This window comes from Phacochoerus africanus, chromosome 14 (assembly GCF_016906955.1).
Source record: "Phacochoerus africanus isolate WHEZ1 chromosome 14, ROS_Pafr_v1, whole genome shotgun sequence".
Classification (NCBI taxonomy): Eukaryota; Metazoa; Chordata; class Mammalia; order Artiodactyla; family Suidae; genus Phacochoerus; species Phacochoerus africanus.
This window is the reverse complement of record NC_062557.1, coordinates 23,981,046-24,001,794: the sequence shown is the minus strand read 5'-3', so window position 1 is coordinate 24,001,794 and position 20,749 is coordinate 23,981,046. Positions and strand designations below refer to the sequence as shown.

Below are 20,749 nucleotides of genomic sequence, written 5' to 3'. Positions count from 1 at the left end.
GACAGAACACTGTAAACCAACTATAATAAAAATTTTAATAAATAAATAAACTGATGTATACATGCAAGGGAATATTATTCAGAGCTAAAAAGACATGAACTACCAAGCAATGAAAAGACATAAAAGAAATGCATACTACAAAGTGAAAGAAGCCAATGTGAAAAGGCAACATACTATCTCCAACTAACGACATTCTAGAAAAGACAAAACTATAGTAAAAAGATTAGTGGTTGTCAGGAGAAGGGATGGAGAAACAGGCAGAGCATAATAGAGCTAATGGGAGTGAAATGATTCTGTACAATACTATAATGGTAGATACATGTCATTATACATTTGTCAAAAGCCATAGAATGTATAAAAGCAAGAATGAACTCTAATGTAAATGATGGACTTCAAATAGTAATGAGGTGTCAATGTAGTTCTCACTGACTGTAACAAATGCATCACTCTGATTTGGGATGTTGATACTGGGAGAGGCTGTACATGCCGGGACAGGAGCTGTATGAGAAATCTCTGTACTTTTTCTCTGCTTTTTAGGGCTGCACCTATGGCATATGGAAGTTTCCAAGCTAGGGGTTGAGATGGAGCTCCAGCTGCCAGAGCAACACAGGATCCAAGCCATGTCTACTACCTACACCACAGCTCACGACAACACCAGATCCTTAACCCACTGAGCAAGGCCAGGGATCAAACCCACATCCTCATGGATACTAGTGGGGTTCGTTAACCACTGAGCCACAATTTGAACTCCAGAAATCTCTGTACTTTCTACTCAGTTTTGCAGTGAACTTACCCCCCCACCACCAAAAGTTAAGTTTTTTAATTAAAAAAATAAAATCAACATTTAATTTAGAAAAAAGGATGCCCTGGTAGTCCCCAAAGGACTAGGAATATTTGGTTTCTCAATGTAGCCTGGACACTATAGTTAGTTTATGAATTAATTTACCCATTCTTCAGGAAATAGCACATAACAGACTTTATGTTCAAAATTCCCAAAACTCAATACATTTGGCAATAGTAAACTAGAAACAAAATAAAAACAAGTCCTCAAAAATAATGGCATCTTAGTGCTCGAAAAACTCTAAAAGCTATCTAAAAAGAAGTATGCTAGATTCTGAATTTTTTTTTTTGTCTTTTTGCTATTTCTTGGGCAGCTCCCGCAGCATATGGAGGTTCCCAGGCTAGGGGTCGAATCGGACCTGTAGCCACCGGCCTACACCAGAGACACAGCAACGCGGGATCCGAGCCACGTCTGCGACCTACACCACAGCTCACAGCAACGCCAGATCCTTAACCCACTGAGCAAGGCCAGGGATCAAACCTCCAACCTCATGGTTCCTAGTCAGATCTGTTAACCACTGTGCCACAATGGGAACTCTAAAATTAATATTTGACAGTATTTTTAAGCTGTTTAGTTTATCCTTTCATTAAACACACACATGCACATATGCACACACTGAAAAATACAATCCTACTTCAAAAATACATTTGTTAAAATTGACATGCCTTATACGAATAAACCAAAGTGATGGTCATGGATCTCAAACTACACATTAGAACTTTGCATGAAATATTATATAACTGATAGAAAAACTTTTTCTTACATAGCTAATTCTATAAACACATACCTGACAGAGTACACTAAAGGAAAAGCTGTATAAAACTTTGAAATGATCATTCTTTACGTGGTTATGCCCAAACCATCAAGTATTAATGATAAATTAAAAGACTCTTTACCTGTCAGGACCTGATTCAGGCACTCAAAAGTTTCGTATTTCTCTTGCAGAAGCTGATGACAATACTAATCCCTGCACTGTGTAGGGAGGTGCATTCCTTGCACTGGCTTAAGTGCTAATGATTTCACCAACCCTTGAAGTGCAGAACAGTAAAAAAAGTTTTCAGCCAGTTTTCTTACTGATTTCTCATTTTTCAAAATATTACAAAGATTTCAAAGAGGTTTTTAAATAAATTATTTTTGTATAAAAGGCAGCGCCTTTGTTTAAAGAGACACATGCCCATAGGTCTTTCTAGGTTACTGCACATGTCACAAGATAGCCTTTTTCATCAATCAAAAACTTACATAAAGAACCAACAACTTCATGCTTTCAATAATTTTATGATTTTACCTTAAAGCACCAAGATTTTGGCTACAGATATTGTCTTCTAGAAGGCAGTCATAAATATTAATAGAAACTAGATGAGTTTAGCTAGGTTAAAAAATATCTCTCCTATTGACTCAGCACACAGCCCTGGAAAGAGCTGAGAGTCAAGTTCACAACCACTAGTTTCTCTATTTTTTTTTTTTTTTTGTCTTTTTAGGGCCACACCAAGGCATAAGAAGGTTCCCAGGCTAAGGGTCAAATCAGAGTCTACACCACAGCCACAACAATGCCAGATCCGAGCTGCATCTGTAAACTACACCACAGCTCACAGCAACATCAGATCCTTAACCCACTGCTCGAGGCCAGGGATCGAACCTGCGTTCTCATGGATGCTAGTCATATTTGTTTCCACTGAGCCACAATGGGAACTAGTTTCTAAAGAAACGTTACACTCTCCCATAAGATAAAAACCAAGACATACCTCTGTATAAGGGCAAAATTAAGCTATGTATCTATGTGAAAGGCTAAATCTATCTGGTTCTAACTCCTTAAAATACCAAATTAATACAACTTCCCAGTGTCTTTTACTCTAAAATTAAATGGGCTTAAAGATGACTCCAGGTTCTTCCTGTTGCTCTAGGAGAATAAGTTGAGAAATACACCTTAGCTAGTCAAGAAAATATTTTATGTATCTAATAAAAATTAATGTTTTATAAGAACCTCTCTCCAAATTCTACTTCCTATACATTTTCACTGAGATTATTAACACTACTTCTTAAAATCAGATCATTATGAGCCTGGCACAATTCAGTTATGCATATTCAAACTTTCAGGTCCTCTGAATTCTTTCCTGGCATTTCAGCAGAAGAGAATAAAACACAAACCTGAGCCGAAACCATGTCAGCTGGAGGGTACATATTTATTTTACTAGTTCTGCCTATCTAACTGGATTTTTTAAAAACTTTCATTGAAGTACAGTTGATTTACAATGTTGTATTAACGTCTGCTGTACAGGAAAATGACTCAGTTATACATTTTTTTTTCATATTCTTTTTCATTATGGTTTATCACAGGATTAAACTGGACTTTTTTTCCCAGTCACGCCCTTGGCATGTCAAACTTCCCAGGCCAGGGATTGAACCCACACCACAGCAGTGACAACACCAGATCCTTTAACCACTAGGCCACCAGAGAACTCCTAAAGTGGACAACATTTTTAAACACTATATTGAATTTAAATGTTCTCTACTTGCAACAAAGAAAGCTTGCTTTGATATGCTTGGCTAAGGTGCTTCCATTTTTCTTCAGTTAAAGAAATTAATCTCTTCTATTCACTAAATAACATTTTTTTTTTTTAAACAGCCGCACCTGTGGCATATGGAAGTTCCCAGTCCAGGGTGAAATTGGAGCTGCAGCTGCAGCCACAGCAACATCTGATCCAAGCCACGTCTGCAACCTCTGCCACAGCCTGTAGCAATCCCAGATCCTTAACCCACTGAACCAGGCCAGGGAGCAAACCTGCATCCTCACAGAAAAATATCAGGTCCTTTACCTGCTGAGCCACAACAAGAACTCCAAAACAATTTTTTTTTTTTAAGTTGGCACTTATCAAAGTCCACTTAAAGGATCTGTTCCTCTCACTTATAATCACAGCAGTTAATCTCATTTACAATAACTGATCACAAGTACTTCTTGGCAATAATAAGCTCAACTGCTACCTATGTTTTTTAACCTTTCATGGACAAGACAATTTAAAAAAGGTCCATGAAATAAGCATAGTCAGGCCTTAAAATGTTATTTGTATGCTTATTTTCGGTATAATGTAAAGAAGGAGGGAAACAGCAATACAAAATGTAAATTAAAAGGTCAAATTTCTAACTTATTTTGTATCAGATGAGAAGATTTTCCAAGAGGAAAAGTCTGAGTAGTAGAGATTAACCAATAAGCCATTTTGACAAGGAATGTCAAGAAGTCAAGAGTAAAAAGCAATATAGATTCAATTATTAATATACTTGTGAATTTAAATCAAACTTGGTAACTTTTAAAATGTAGTTTATGTGGGGGGGGTTCGCACTGTAGCTCAACAGTGAAGGAACCCGACTAGGATCCATGAGGATTCGGGTTCGATCCCTGGCCTTGCTCAGTGGGTTAAGGATCTGGCGTTGCCATGAGCTGTGATGTAGGCTGCAGACATGGCTCGGATCCTGCGTGGCTGTGGCTGTGGTGTAGGCCAGCAGCTGCAGCTCTTATTGGACCCCTAGCCTGGGAACCTCCATATGCTGTGAGTGCAGTCCTAAAAAGCAATAAATAATTAAATAAATAAATATATAAATAAATAAATTACAATAAAATAAAATGTAGCTCATGTGGGAATAAGAACTCAAGCTAAAACTGATCATTCACTTTAATCCTTACTGTAATTATAAGGTCTAAAATATTTATTTTAAAGATGTGAACTGATTTCCCACACATTCTATACAATGTTTTCTTTCATTTTTTTGTTTCATTTCACTTTTGGCCACACCTGTAGCATGTGGAAGTTCTCAGGTCAGGGATCAAACCCGTACCATAGCAGTGACCCTAGCCACAGCAGTGACAACGCCTAACCCACTGCACCCCATACCATGTTTCTTTCTTTCTTTCTTTTTTTTTTTTGGTTTTTTTTGCTATTTCTTGGGTCGCTCCCGCGGCATATGGAGGTTCCCAGGCTAGGGGTCGAATTGGAGCTGTAGCCATCAGCCTATGCCAGAGCCACATCAACGCAGGATCCGAGCCGCGTCTGCAACCTACACCACAGCTCACGGCAACGCCGGATCGTTAACCCACTGAGCAAGGGCAGGGACCGAACCCGCAACCTCATGGTTCCTAGTCGGATTCGTTAACCACTGCGCCACGACGGGAACTCCACCACGTTTCTTTTTAACATATTCTTCCCCTGTAACTAACTCCATCAACTAGTTTCTTTCTTTCATTCTTGCTTTTCCTTTTTTTGGCCACACCCAGAACATGAGGAAGTTCCCCAGCCAGGGATCAAACCCAAGCCAAAGCAGTGACCTAAGCCACAGCAGTGACAACGCCAGATCCTTAATCCACTCAACCACTAGGGAACTCCTCCACCTAGTTTCTAACTTTCACATTTGATCCCATAAAGCAAATATTTTTCTCCCAATTATGAGTAACACTTATTATCTCAATTTTAATTATTGTTCAAGAGGAAAAAAAAAAACTTTAAGAAAACCACATATGAACTAATTAAGCTCACTTGAGAAATCTTTAATGTTCAAAGTACTTAATTTTTAAAATAATTCTTCAGCTTTACATGAACAGTATTATATTAATTTTACACTTATGAAAATGTGATCTGCCTAGTGTCACAAAATAAATGTTTGAAGTAGAATTAAAATTGTTACATTTCCTTTATCTTGCATTATTCAAATATCTCCTATGAACATCTAAAGAATTCTCCTATTTCAGAAGTAACAAACATGATATCTTAATCTGAAAATGTACATGTTATACACACAAGTACACACTACATGCAGACAAAGACAGCAAATTAAAATGGAAAATAACTCTTTACCTTCATCTCCTTCTGGTACATATGAAGCTGTAATAATGTCAATATCAGCACAATTCATCACAATCTGATTGGTTGCCTGCCTCACCTAAGGTTAAAAAAAAAAAAAGAAAGAAAGAAAGAAAGAAAACCAACAGTGTTAGAAATAGCCTAATTTAATAACATGTATATCTTCATCTTGGCTTAATGTATGCCACAGGCAATTTTTTAAAACCCAGACATGACTAAAACTTAGACTATTCATGCATCAATGGTAGAAATAAATGACTAGTTCTAAATATCCAAAGCAATTCATATTTTCCAAATTATACTAAAAGCAATAATAAATACTTAAATACTTCACAGAATTTCAACATCTGACTAATGATAAATAACCACACTTTCCTACTTAAATCTTGATATAAAACAAGACGCAGGTCTGAATCCTGTGTTGCTGTGGAAGCGGCAAAGGCCAGTGGCTAAGCTCCAATTCGACCCCTAGCCTGAGAACCTCCATATGCCTCAGGTGCAGCCCTAAGAAGACAAAAAGACCAAAAAAAGAAAAACCTAATTTCAAAAAATTTTAATTAGGAAACAATACTTATATGTTGCAATTAATTATGCACTTCAACCTGTGCATCATACCCATCATAAGGCCTTTCTGTAAGGACAGAGGAAGAAATCTAGTATCCAGAGGAGTGGATAAAGAAGATGTGGTACATGTACATGGTGGAATACTACTCAGCCATTAAAAAAAAAGAAATAATGGCATTTGCAGAAACATGGATGGACCTAGAAATTATCATGCTAAGTGAAATCAGTCAGACAGTGAGACACCAACATCATATGCTATCACTTACATGCGGAACCTAAAAAAAGGACACAATGAACCTCTTTGCATAACAGACACTGACTCACAGACTTTGAAAAACTTAGGTTTTCCAAAGGAAACAGGTTGGCAGTGGGGGGTGGTCTACGGGTTTGGGATGGAAATGCTATAAAACTAGGTTATGATGACCAGTATACAATTATAAATGTAATAAAATTTTCTTTCTTTCTTTTTTTTTTTTTTTTTGCCTTTTGTCTTTTTAGGGCTGCACCATGGCATATGGAGGTTCCCAGGCTACGGGTCAAATCAGAGCTGTTGCTGCCTATGCCAGAGTCACAGCAACAGAAGATCTGAGCCGTGTCTGAGACCTACACCACAGCTCATGGCAATGCCAGATCATTAACCCACTGAGCGAGGCCAGGGATCGAACCCACAACCTCTTGGTTACTAGTCAGATTCGTTTCTGCTGTGCCACAATGGAAACTCCTATAATAAAATTCATTGAATTGAAAAAAATCAAATGGAATCTTTAAAAAAAAAATCTAGTATCATAAACTATGTCAAAATTTCATAAAACATTCTTTAAAATTTTTTCTTTTCCCAAAGAAACATTTTGAATATAACAGACACTAATGACTCACTACCAAGATTAAATCAACATTTAAGATTCTGTCTTACTTGGAGTTCCCGTCATGGCTCAGTGGTTAACAAATCCAATTAGGAACCATGAGGTTGCGGGTTCGATTCCTGGCCTTGCTCAGTGGGTTAAGGATCCTGCATTGCCATGAACTGCAGTGCAGGTTGTAGCTGGGATCCCTAGTTGCTGTGGCTGTGGTGTAGGCCAGCGGCTGTAGCTCTGATTCGACTCCCAGCCTGGGAACTTCCATATTCCGTAGGTACGACCCTAAAAAGCGGAAAAAAAAAAAAAAAATCTTGGTCCATATTTTCTTGTACACCCATTTTCTTCACCAAGAATTGACAAATTACCTTCCAGAGTAGTTTCAATTAACACTCTCATAAACAAAGAATAAATTCCACTTTCAGCAACTTCCAAAAAACTTAAAATTTTTCAACAATCTGGGATATTATTGTATTCCATTGTTGTTTTAATTAGAATTTCCTTGGTTACTTACTAGTAACACCAGTTACTAAGCCAGCTTCCTTCCCTCCTTTCTCCCTTCCTCCCCTCCTCCTTTCTTTCCTCCTTCCCTTTCTCTTTCCCTTCTGTCTATCCTTTCCTTCCTTCTTCTCTCCCTCCCTCCCTCTCTTCCTTCCTTTCCTTTATGGCTTTTAAGTTTTTCCTCTGCAAACTGTTCGTTCATAACCCTTGCCCATATTCCAACTTGGTTGTAACCTTGTTTGTATGTACTTGTTGCATTAAACAAATCTCAAATGCAAACGTTTGAATGGTCTAAATGTAAAATAACAAAAATATAGGAGTTCCCGTCGTGGCTCAATGGTCAACGAATCCGACTAAGAACCATGAGGTTTTGGGTTCGATCCCTGGCCTTACTCAGTGGGTTAAGTATCCGGCGTTGCCGTGAACTGTGGTGTAGGCTGCAGACATGGCTCAGATCCTGCGTTGCTGTGGCTGTGGTGTAGGCTGGCAGCTACAGCTCAGATTAGACCCCTAGCCTGGGAACCTCCATAGTACAGCCCTGGAAAAGACAAAAAGACCAAAAAAAAAAAAAGTTCTAAATCACAAAAGCCTATAGATGCCTACAAAACAGAGGAATACAGTAGGCCAAGTGAAGGCTATGCATAAAGGAAGACTACTGGCAAAGCAGGGGGAAGCAGACATCTCTTAGAGCTCTGTTGACAGAGCTTCCAATTAAAAACAGCCACAAATTCAATTTCATATGCAATCTCCCAATTTTTAACTGATGGCAACTAATTCAAATTTTGCTAAAATACTGTATAGACCAAACAAAACCCAACAGTGCATTGAGATCACTGAACAGACCACGTGACGAGGTAAGTACAGAGTAATATAAAATCTATATGACAAAGCTATTAATCATTTTACTAATAAATAATCCATAAACATGATTAACTTAAACCAAAACTACCTGACCTAAATTTCAGATAGTATGTTATTAATCCTGTAACAGACTGTCAAAGTCTCTAACATATAAAGTGAAACTATTTTGGCTCATTTAAAAAACATTCTTCTACTCATGTTGCAACAGAAGAAAGGGTGGGGGAAAAAATGTAATTGTAACGTATACATGTAAGGATAACCTGACCCCCTTGCTGTACAGTGGGAAAATAAAAAAAATTATTAAAAAAAATTCTTCTCATAAATCTTCCTATTTCAAAATAAAATTTTTTTCATTTTATGAACAGCTTTTTTTTTTAATTTTTAAGTGGTAATAATCCTTCACACTGTTTATTTCACTAAAACATACCTAAATAGCACTAAAACTTTTATGTCCCAACTGTTTATAGCACTATATTTGAACAAAAAGCAAAAACAACTCTGCCTAACTGACAAACTGATTTTAAAAAATTTTTTCAGAAACACAGAAATGAAGCACTTAGATGAATGTGCTCCAAAGGGTAAAATTAATAAAAACTTCCCAAAGTTTGAAGTTTATGCCAACAGAATAATAATGGTTTAGTTACACATCTTAACCTTTACCTAGGCAACATTATTTACTTTTTTTTCTTTCTTTCTTTGCTTTTTCGGGCCGAATCGATGGCATATGGAAGGTTCCCAGGCTAGGGGTCCAATTGGAGCTACAGTTGCCAGCCTATACCACAGCCAAAGCAATGCAGAATCCAAGCCACTTCCGTGACCTACACCACAGCTCATGGCAACGCTAGAGCCCCAACCCACTGAACAAGGCCAGGGATCAAACCTGCATCCTCATGGATACTAGTCAGATTCACTTATGCTGAGCCACAACGGGAACTCCCTAGGCAACACTATTTTCATCCATGAACATTTACAATGAATTTAATGGTACCCAAGCAGTTAATCTACCAACATCAAGATACCTGCACAACACTACATGTGCCAAATGATATTTATCTCACTACTATTACACCATTTTGAGTGAAAGTGTGTACTTTGGAAAGGCACAAGGCACAATACCAGTTACAAGTACATTCCAATTCCTCCTGTGTTTAGGGAAAACCCACCTGTTTATACGAATGAATTAAGCTGCTTGCTGAACAGAAATTAATTTTTTTTCCATTTTTTGAAGCTTGGAAGGGAAGAATCAAAGGACAAAGATACTTATCCTCATAATAGAGCACCAAATTTTAAAAATCAGACAATATATTCTATCTCATATTTGAGATACATTTTATTTTAAAAAATTTCTTTTGACTACACCTACGGCAATTAAATCTTGGTCTCTGTACATGGGTTTTGTTTTTTTTTGTTTTTGTCTCTTTGCCTTTTCTAGGGCCACTCCCGCAGCATATGGAGGTTCCCAGGCTAGGGGTCCAATCGGAGCTGTAGCCATGGGCCTACGCCAGAACACAGCAACACGGGATCTGAGCCTTGTCTGCAACCTACACCACAGCTCATGGCAATGCCATATCCTTAACCCATTGAGCAAGGCCAGGGATCAAACCCGAAACCTCATGGTTCCTAGATGGATTCATTATAACCACTTAGCCATGACGGGAACTCCTCTGTGCATGGGTCTTAATGATAACATCTAGGAGTTCTGGCTGTGGCACAGTGGGTTAAGAATCTGAGTTGAGTTGCTGCAGTGACACAGGTTCAATCCCCCGGCCCAGCACAGTGGGTTAAAGGCTCCGTAGGCATAGGCTGCAGCTGCCACTCAGATTTAATCCTGGCCCAAGAACTTCCACATGCTACAGGTGCAGCCATTAAACATAATAATAATAATTACATCTATTAAGTGATTATTATGTGTCAGGCACTAAGGGGTAAAAGAAACACTTTCTATGAATTATCTTGTTGTTATAAAATGCATCTTAGGAGTTCCCTTGGTGCCACAGTGGTTAACAAATCCAACTAGGAACCATGAGGTTGAGGGTTCAATCCCTGGCCTCGCTCAGTGGGTTAAGGATCTGATGTTGCTGTAAGCTGTGGTGTAGGTCGCAGACACGGCTCTCAGCTTGGATCCCGCATTGCTCTGGCTCTGGCATAGGCCTGTGGCTACAGCTCTGATTAAACCCTAACCTGGGAACCTCCATATGCTCCGGATGCGGCCCTAGAAAAGACTAAATAAAAAATAAAATAAAATAAAACAAAATGCATCTTAAGGGAGTGCCCGTTGTGGCTCAGTGGTTAAAGAATTCGACTAGGAACCATGAGGTGGCAGGTTCGATTCCTGACCTCGCTCAGTGGGTTAAGGATCCGGTTGCCATGAGTGGCGATGTAGGTAGAAGACTCAGCTCGGATCCTGAGTTGCTGTGGCTGTGGTATAGGCCAGCAGCTACAGCTCCAATTAGACCCCTAGCCTGGGGACCTCCATATGCCAAGGGTGCAGCCCTAGAAAAGACAAAAAATAATAACAATAACATAAAAAAATAAAATAAAACGCATCTTAAGGGAGTTCCCGTTGTGGCTCAGTGGTTAATGAACCTGACTAGTATCTATGAGGACGTGGGTTTGATCCCTGGCCTTGCTCCAGTGGGTTAAGGATCTGGCATTGCTGTGAGCTGTGGTGTAGGCTGGCGGCTACAGCTCCAACTGCACCCCTACCTGGGGACCTCTATATGCCATGGGTGCAGGCCCAAAAAGACAAAAAGACAAAAAATAAAATAAAATAAAATGCATCTTAAAGAGTTCGATTGTGTTGCAGCAGTGTTGTCACTGCAGCAACTTGGGTGGCTGCTGTGGCATGGTTTCAATCCCTGGCCCAGAAACCTCCATACACCACGGGCATGGACCAAAAAATAAATGAAATGAAATAAAATAAAGTATAATAACATAAATATATCCACGTGGACTCAAGTGTATGCTTAAGTGCTCAACTACCACACTGTTGATGCTTTCCTCACAACAGCACTGGCCTGATGACTCAATATGATTTTTTATGCATTAACATCATCATGTTAGTGACTACCTGTACGTTCCACTATCAAAAATACAGGACAATGGTTATATTCTGGTTCAGAGGTTGGGAAGCCGATATAATATCTGAGGATGTGGGTTTTATCCCTTGCCTCTCTCAGTGGGTTAGGGATCTGGCATTGCTTCAAGTGCAGTGTGAGTCGCAGAAGCAGCTCAGATCTGGCATTGCTGTGGCTGTGGCGCAGGCCTGCAGCTCCCTAGCCTGGGAACTTCCATATGCCACACACACAGCCAAAAAAAAAAAAAAAAGATAATAATCTAGGTCAACTATGCTTCAATTTTTTAAAAATACAGGTAATAAATCAATGGAATTTCAGAATTAAGATTTTCACTTCCCAACTGGGAGTTCCCTGGTGGTCTAGTAGTAAGGACTTGGCACTTTCACTGCTGCAGGTCAGGTTCAATCCCTGGTCTGAGAACTGAGATCCCATAGCAAGCAGCCAAAAAAAAAAAAAAGGATCTTCACTTTCCAAGCTTAAAATATAAGCAGAATGTTAAAAATTGGCATGTAAATTATGTTAATAACAAGCCTATTTTCAACTTTTCTATTTGATGCTATTAAGGTTAGTGTATCCATTCTTTGAATCAAACCCAGAGTTAGTTAAGTCTTCATGGACAAAAAAACTACACTTCAACTGAACTAAATGCTAATTGCTCTACTGAAGAGACAGCCTGACCACTGGTAGCAATTTTACAATGGAAGTTTCCTAAGAGCTTGGAAAGCAGCAATCTGAAACAATTTTTTTCTGAATGAGTCTTTACAACAATCACTCAGAAACATACCTTTCATGTACTAGTAAGACTCAAAAGGTTTTCTTCTGATTGTTAAAATCCTGAGATTTTAGTAAAAGGAAATCTCCAGTATGACAATTTCAAATACCAATCAGTCTGAAGCCTGAGTCACTTTGCCTAACGAGTGATTTCATCATTAAAATTCTGTAATAATCGTTGCCTTTGTGAAATAGGGCTATAATTTCTAAACAACAATAAGGAGAAAATAATTAGTAAACACAAATTGAACCAAGTTTTCTAACAAAAGAGACATTTAAAAGAGCAAATTGCAGAAAGTTATTATTTATTGTTTGTAGCCACTTTTACATACCATAAAACTTTAAAACTATACATAGGGATAATACCTACCAAGAGAGAATTTACCTCTAGGGGCAAGGATGCGAAGAGATGGAAACAGACTTTAGTGTATCTGTGACATTTTATTTTCCAAAAAACATCATGCACAGTCTAAAGCAAATGGGGCAAAGCATTAATATCTGCTAAATCTGGGTGGTGGATTACCTCTCTATATTTCTAAAATATTTCCTTTTATTTATTTATTTATTTATTTAGTCTTTTTAGGGCTGCGCCTGCAGCATATGAAAGTTCCCAGGCTAGGGGCCAAATCAGAGCTGTAGCCACCAACCTATGCCATAGTCACAGCCACAGCAACACGGGATCCAAGCCATGTCTGCAAGCTATACCACAGTTCACAGCAACACATGGTCCTTTAACCCACCGAGTGAGGCCAGGGATTGAACCCGCATGCTCACGGATACTGGTCAGGTTCATTACCTCTGAGCCAAAACAGGAACTCCTATTTCCTAATTTAAAATTTTAGGAGTTCCCATGGTGGCACAGCAGAAACGAATCCAACTAGGAACCACTAGGTTGCCGGTTCGATCCCTGGCCTCTGTCTGTGGCTTGGGGATCCGGCATTGCCGTAAGCTGTGGTATAGGCTGCAGATGCAGCTCGGATCTGCTGTTGCTGTGGCTCTGGCATAGGTTGGTAGCTACAGCTCCAATTAGACCCCTAGCCTGGGAACCTCCATATGCTGCAGGTGGGGCCCTAAAAAGGACAGAAAGACAAAAATTAATTAATTAATTAAAAATTTAAAGTGATAACAATTGGGGAGATCCATGGTGGTCTAGTGGTTAGGACTTGGCACTTTCACCACTGCAGCCCAGGTTCAATCCCTGGTCTGAGAACTGAAATCCCACATCAAGCTGCTGTACATCCTGGCCAAAAAAAAGTGATTGCAAGTGGCCAAATAAATTGAGAACTACATACTCACATGATGCCCAAAATGGAATCTCCAAGTTCTAGAGAATTAATCTCAATTAACAACAAAACAACTATCTGAAGACTCAGGCCTTTGCCACTGACTCGCATAGAGATTAGAATAAGATTTATTTTGCAGTAAGAACAGGCTCATTTATTTAGCAAAGTTCAGAGAAGTTTCATAGATACTTTACTACTCAAGACTACATTTATCCAGGTTGTATTGGACAGTATCAATTATCAAGAACCAGGAAGTTAAAAAAAAAAAAAGCCTTTATGGAAGCCAGAAGAGATGATACAAAGTCCATATAATAAAGCTCATATCCTTCACTCAGAAGAGAAACCATCAAACACACAATTACAAAAAAAAAATTTTAAGCTTAAACAAGCTTGTTTACTTGGTTACTTAGACCTCTTCAGATCAAGTTTGGCAAAACAGAAGAAAGAAGAAATTGCACAATAGGGAGCAACAAGGCAAAATAAGCAGCATAATCTGAGAGTAAGGAAAAAAAAAAAAACTAGTAAATTTTAGGACACAGTTTTGGGTAATCTATGATTATCAGTATCAATGACATGTTCAGATTGCTGTTCAGTATTTAGAAAAAGAAAAAGAAACCTAAACAAACAAACAAACTTAGATTATGAGGATTTTTTTTTTTTTTTTTGGTCTTTTTAGGGCCGCACCCGCGGCATATGGAGGTTCCCAGGCTAGGGGTCTAATTGGAGTTGTTGCTGCTGGCCCATGCCAGAGCCACAGCAACACCAGATCTGAGCCACATCTGCGACCTACACCACAGCTCATGGCAATGCCAATCCTGAACCCACTTAGCGAGGCCAGGGATGGAACCGGAAACCTCATGGTTCCTAGTCAGGATTCATTTCCGCTGCGCCACGACGGAAACTCTAATATAGAGTTTTAAAAAATAAATATTTCCATCAAATCAGTACATAAAGTCCAAGTGCCTCAAAGGGTAAGCTTCAGATATCTGGAAAATTCACTGAAGAATTCATTGCCAGATGATTCTGGATAAAGCTTACCATACAAAAGTTTCTTATATTTAGGTGTCTCCTCATAGATAAATTTCAAGAAACATAAAAGAAAGTCTGAATAGATTAAATTCCTTATGCTCAATCTTTCAAACTTAAGTTCTTAGGACCATTGAGTGATCGAGTACAAGGCTGGGCAAATTAATTTTAACTTTTTAAGTAATTTAAAAAAACCTGCCAAAATGACTGTGTAGAAAATATGCAAAATTTGGTCAGAAAATTCTGTAACACAGAATTGACAATAACATCCATTTAAATGCCAAGTTTTAGCCTGCCAAACAATCTACTGTATCTGTAACTCTCCTCTAAGTGCCAATTTAATCATCACCAACATGACTAGCGAAGGCCAGGGATCATTTAGTATATCCTGACTCCTGGCCTTGAAGGATGAAGTTAATTTCTCTTGCACAGGTAAAATATTTCCATAAAGAATTACTATAAAAATCACTATACAGGAGTTCCCGTCGTGGCGCAGTGGTTAACGAATCCGACTAGGAACCATGAGGTTGCGGGTTCGGTCCCTGCCCTTGTTCAGTGGGTTAAGGATCCGGCATTGCCGTGACCTGTGGTGTAGGTTGCAGACGCGGCTCGGATCCTGCGTTGCTGTGGCTCTGGCGTAGGCTGGGGGCTACAGCTCCGATTTGACCCCTAGCCTGGGAACCTCCATATGCCGCGAGAGCGGCCCAAAGAAATAGCAAAAAAAAAAAAAAAAAAAATCACTATACACTCATAACTACGAACTGCAGCCACTGATGTAAACTTTTAGTCTATTTTTAATTAATTATCCACAAAGAGACACAATTTGAAATAGCTACAAAAATCTGTTCCTCTCAAATATCCTAATGTAAAGGAAAAGGAATGTCCCATTTCTCTAAGCCTATGTTAACATATTTTCAAAACCTGCTGAATGAATTAGACCACACTCACTTATGTAAAAGACAGTTACTTTTTAAATCAGTACACATTGGCTAATTTTCGTCTTCTTCAGGAGTCCACACCCCAAATCAGGTTAAAAATCGACTAAGTTTCTAATATGTAACCTGTACAAAGACTCTGCGCTTATCATAAAATTTTGCAACTAAAGCAACCAAGCAATTTGCATACTTTGTGCAATGTAATTCCAAACTGTTAGAGAACTGGCCCAATACAAGTTATTTTGTCCATATTTCTTTTTTTTTTTTCCTTGCCTTTTCTAGGGCCGGTCCCCCAGCATATGGAGGTTCCCAGGCTAGGTGTCTAATCAGAGCTATAGCCACCAGCCTATGCCAGAGCCAGAGCAACACCAGATCCGAGGCGCACCTGCAACCTACACCACAGATCACAGCAACGCTGGATCCTCAACCCACTAAGCAAGGCCAGGGATCGAATCCGCAATCAGATTTGTTAACCACTGCACCACGACCAGAACTCCATGTCCATATTTACATATCCACAATCAGATACCACCTAAGCCACAAGTTAATCTTACTGCTCTAAACTATGGATTTCAAAAAAACATCAACATATGCTTTTTACCATTGTTAACTCTTTGCACTACCAAAAACGGCAATGTGTACGAATAAAAAGTGCAATTATCCTTTAATAATAAAAACCTGTTTTTTTTGTTTGTTTGTTTTAGGGCCGCACCTGCAGCATATGGCAGTTCCCAGGCTAGGGGTCCAACTGCAGCTGCAGCTGCCAGCCTATGTCACAGCCACAGCAATGCCAGATCTGAGCCACGTCACCTACACTACAGCTCATGGCAATGCCGGATCCTTAACCCACTGAGCAAGGCCAGGGATTGAACCTGCATCCTCATGGATACTAGTTGGGTTCATTATCACTGAGCCACAACAGGAACTCCTAAAAATCTGTTAGAATTCACTATCATGCCATCTTTCATCTCTGCTGCCACTTAGTCTGAAAAAAATTTCTGAAAAGAAACTTTGAAAACTTCATGTTACTAAAAAGATTTAATTATTTCCTTGTATCAAATTAAATTAACTAGTCCCTGCTCTTACCTAGTACACTACCATGTGCTCCCTCAATGGCCCAAACCAGTCTTCCACATATTTCTCATTTCTTTTTTCTCATTTCTTTCAAAAAGCAAAAGAAAAAGGGTAAGGAGGAGCATGTCACTGCTTGCTGTTCTTCCCTAACACTTAAAACTGTCACTTCCTAATTAAAAAAAATCATTTGAAAATATTTTATTTTTTCTGAAAATTTTTAATTTTTTCTGAAAATTTTCCCTAAATATGTATACCTCTCAAAATTATGAACCCATTATGGGGTAGGTAAATCAACTATTGGGATAAAGAAACAAATTAGTTTCTTTTTTTTTTTTTTTTAATTTTAGTCTTTTCACATAATGTGAACTCCTTATTGCTGGGAGGATCCTTCTTCTAGAAGGTTTGCCAAGTCACAAGACACTACTGTTTACAATCCCTCCCATCTGCCCCCAGCCAATATATATCAAACACTCTAGTCATTTGGCTTAAATAAACAGTCTCCCAAATAACCTTCTCAAATCCTAATTTAGACCCAAGACGTACTCATTCTGATTCATATTCTTAATGGAAAATTTTAAAATCACCTGACTTACACAGGAGTAAGTTTTGCCTTTTCATGCAGCCAGACCACAGGCCCTCATGCTCTCATATAAGCACCCCAACCTCATAGTACACTTTTTAATTCTGCACTTTTGGACATATTTCAATCTGAGTACTCAGCTTTCAAAAACAACTGCCAACTTTCAATTCACTGGAACAACTACATCAGCCTTCATTGCTTTCACTTCACTGATAGATACACCCCGTTCTTTAAGGTTGAGGCCTACTGATTTCTCCTCCTGACTGCAGGAGGAAAAGAAATGAAAACAAAATATATTTACCATCATTCTTTTTAAAGATAACTGCTAAACAGTTCCCATTTTTTTCATTACAAACTTCACTCAGCACATCATATAACGTGGTGTCACAAATGTCTATTGTCCCGGACCTTTGTAGGGCATCAATACTAGAGGTCTCCAAAATCAAACAATACTTTAGATAATCTGCGGGAGGAGGGGCGGGGGGAAGCATGATTCACCAAAAACTGCAATGAAGAGTAATGGAATATTTTCACCGGTGGTATGCTAAAACTAATAGCCTCTTTCAGAGGACGGTACTGCTAAGCAACCTTCGCTTGTAGCAATACATCCACCTGCTTCAAAGGCTGCAAAGCTAGGAAGATGGGAGGAAAAGCGGAGAAGGGGTCCTCCTTCGGCTTCTCTAGAGGTTAGGAGAACAAAGTCACTGCTGCACTGTCACTGGAGGGGAAGGGGAAGGGGGAGGGGGCGGATCATCTTAGAAACCCAGCCCCTGGGCCGGAGCAGGCGGGGAGAACTCGGCAAGGCTGCCCGGGATTAACATTCTCCTTCTCACTCTCTTCCCCCTTCTAGAATCTCTCCGCCGAGCTACCGCGCGGCAGCCGGGAGTCCCAGACGACCACCCCTTCCAATGTGTCCTCCGTGGGGCGTGGGGAGAACGAGAGAAAAGAACTGAGTCAGGAGGCCGAGCGGAGACTCTGATGACTCCTCCGGCCTCCCCAACACCCTCCAGCCTCTCCCACAGCACTAGCCAGCCTGGAAGGGCCGGGGTCGGGGGGAACCCCACACAGGTGTGCTGTGGGTTCCCGCGGCGCTCCCCGCAACGAGGCCCTAGTCCTAGCCCAACAGGGCAGAGCACACCCGCCCGGGCGCCCCCCGGCCGCCCCAGAGGGGCGCGCCGGTCCCCAAGCCGGCCTCCCCCAAACCCAGGCCCGCAGAGGCCAGGCCCGCCCGCCCGCCAGGCCAGGCCCCCAGCCCAGCCCGCGGGCGCGGCCTAACCGCTTGCCCGGCAGCTCGCCTCCGGCGTCCGAGGGTCGCCGTACCTGGGCGGCGGCCTCCAGCTTGCCCTCGAAGGTGAAGTCCAGCAAGTCGGGCTTGAGGCAAAGGCTGTAGTTAATGGGGGAGACATCGGCAGGCAGCCGCTCGAAGGGCCTCTTCTCCGGCATCGCGGCGAGGCCCAGGCTGTGGAGGCGGCGGCGGCGAGAGGAGCGGCTGAGGAGGAGAAGGAGGAGGGGAGGAGGCGGAGGGCCGAGGAAGAGCAGGCGGCGAGCGAGGGAGGGGGCGGCGGCTGCCAGCCACATCCACCGAGCGCGGGCGACCGCCTGAGGAGAGCGACTGGGAGAGCCTGGGGGCGGGGGAGAGACCCAGCCCGAGCGCCGGGGGCCGGGAGGGAGGCAGTGCGGGCGGGCGGGCTGGCGGGCCGGCTGCCTACGGGGAAGGGGGCGGAGGGGAGGGAAGGGGAGGAGGGCCAGCAAGAAGGGAGGGAGGCGGCTGCGGCGGCAGCAGCTGCGTGCGCGGCCCCGCCGGGCGGGCGCGCCTCCGCCCTGTGTGCGCGCGCGCGCTGGAGCAGGGGGTGGGGCGTCGAGGGCTCGGCCGGCGGAGCGGGAGAGTGCGGGGTCGCGGGCGCGCTCTGGGGGCGGGAGGCGGCTCCTGGCGCTGCACCTGTCTGCATGCTGCGGCATACAGACCGTCTGAGAGGCAGGAGGCGCCCGGACGGGTTTGAGAAGCCGAGGGAAAGCCCTGAGTTGCCCCCTCACCACGCCGAGCTGGCTTTGGAAATTGAAGCCTATGCGGGTTGATCGGTGCAGTCAGGCCACAATGTTAAAAATCAATTCAGAGCAAAACCCCAAACTAGATTTTTAACCTCCAGATCAGCAGAGAGCCTTGATTGGAGCCTCTTTGGCCATAACTATTTCTGTTAAGTCACAATTTCACAGAATGATAGGAAAAGTTTTGTTGGAAAACTTCTAATAAGCCATATTACTTGAACCAATGCGATTTGGACCTTTGAGAGATTTCAAAAGTTAGATTTTTGTTTCCATGATTTAATGTTCAAAAATAAGGTATGTTTCACCTTTTTCCCCCCCGCTTTCATCTTTGTTTCCGCTTTTTTTAAAATAAAATACCCTTTACCAATTGTGGACTCCTTAAAGGTGTATTAGTTGTGGTTCCCTCAGTTTTGTAGCTATCTCACAAATTGAGGTATATGTTTTTTAGTATAAATGTATATTAATTAGGGAGTTCCCACTATGGTGTAGTGGGTTAAGAATCCCACTGTAGGAGTTCCTGCTGTGGCCCAAAGAGAAGGGCAGGGTCTCTGCACACCCAGGACACAGGTTCGATTACCAGCCCCAAACTGTGGGTTAAATTATTCAGCATTGCCTCAGGTGCAACATAGCTCACACCTGCAACTCCAATCTGATCTCTGGCTGGTAACTCCATGTGCCCGCATGGGGAAAAGAAAAAAGGAAAAAAAAAAGAACCCAACTACAGCAGCTCAGTGGATTAAAGGACCTTGCAGAGCTGCTCAGTCCCTGGCCCAGGAACTTCCATATGCCTCAGGCCCATGAAAAAAAATGTATGTGTGTGTGTGTGTGTATATATATATGTATGTATATATATGTATATATTTAAATGTGTACGTATTCAAATACATATTTTAAGGTGTCAGGATACCCTCATAAAGGATCCCCATATTCCTTTACAGAACCTTCTTATGTAGAACCCCTTAATTTTCAAAACTCAGTGCTGAAAGTTGTACTGGACCAGCATTGTCCGATAGAAATATTATGTGGCAGAGTTTTCTTGTGGCACAGCGAGTTTAGGATCCGGCTTTGTCATTGCCATGGTTTGGGGTCACTGCTGTGACGCGACGCGGGTTCCATCCCTGGCCTGGGTACTTCTACTTGCCAGACTCAGCCAGAAAAAAAAAAAAAAGAAATATTATGTGAGGCAGCAGCTAAGTAACTGTAAATTTTCTAGTAGCCACATCAAAAGAAAGGAAAAAGGCAAAGCTGATACATATTATATAACCCAATATATCCAAAGTATTATCATTTCAATATGTAACCAATGTAAAATATTAATGAGATTTTTTTTTTCTGTTAGAAGGCTTTGAAATCCACTGTATATTTTACACTTACCGCACATTTCAAATTTTTTTTTTTTGGTCTTTTTGCCTCTTTCTAGAGCCACACCCGCGGCATATGGAGGTTCCCAGGATAGGGGTCCAATCGGAGATACAGCTGCCGGCCTACA

At 41.2% G+C, this 20,749-nt stretch overlaps 2 protein-coding genes across 2 annotated transcripts in view; one reads left to right on the top strand and one right to left on the bottom strand.

The window, feature by feature from the left end:
- The window catches only part of NPEPPS (aminopeptidase puromycin sensitive), an 85,684-nt gene extending 66,786 nt beyond the window's left edge, over window positions 1-18,898 (bottom strand). Inside the window, exons 1-2 of the mRNA XM_047756922.1 lie at window positions 18,535-18,898; window positions 5,683-5,767 (exon numbers count right to left, since the gene is read on the bottom strand). Coding sequence (XP_047612878.1) covers window positions 5,683-5,767; window positions 18,535-18,792 — 343 coding nt within the window. The 5' untranslated portion in view covers window positions 18,793-18,898. The remainder of the gene's footprint in view (window positions 1-5,682; window positions 5,768-18,534) is intronic.
- Window positions 17,771-18,637, top strand: LOC125113977 (atherin-like). The gene is made up of 2 exons (XM_047756923.1): window positions 17,771-17,900; window positions 18,065-18,637. The coding sequence occupies exons 1-2, from the start codon at window positions 17,855-17,857 to the stop codon at window positions 18,487-18,489; spliced, it is 471 nt and encodes a 156-aa protein (XP_047612879.1). The 5' UTR covers window positions 17,771-17,854; the 3' UTR covers window positions 18,490-18,637.
- Window positions 18,899-20,749: the final 1,851 nt, after the last annotated feature.

Coding starts and splice junctions, on each gene's coding strand:
- LOC125113977 (XM_047756923.1), top strand. CDS start 17,855: ATGGGAGGAAAAGCGGAGAAGGGGTCCTCCTTCGGCTTCTCTAGAG. Junction 17,901..18,064: donor CTCCTTCGGCTTCTCTAGAG/GTTAGGAGAACA, acceptor TCCCCCTTCTAG/AATCTCTCCGCCGAGCTACC.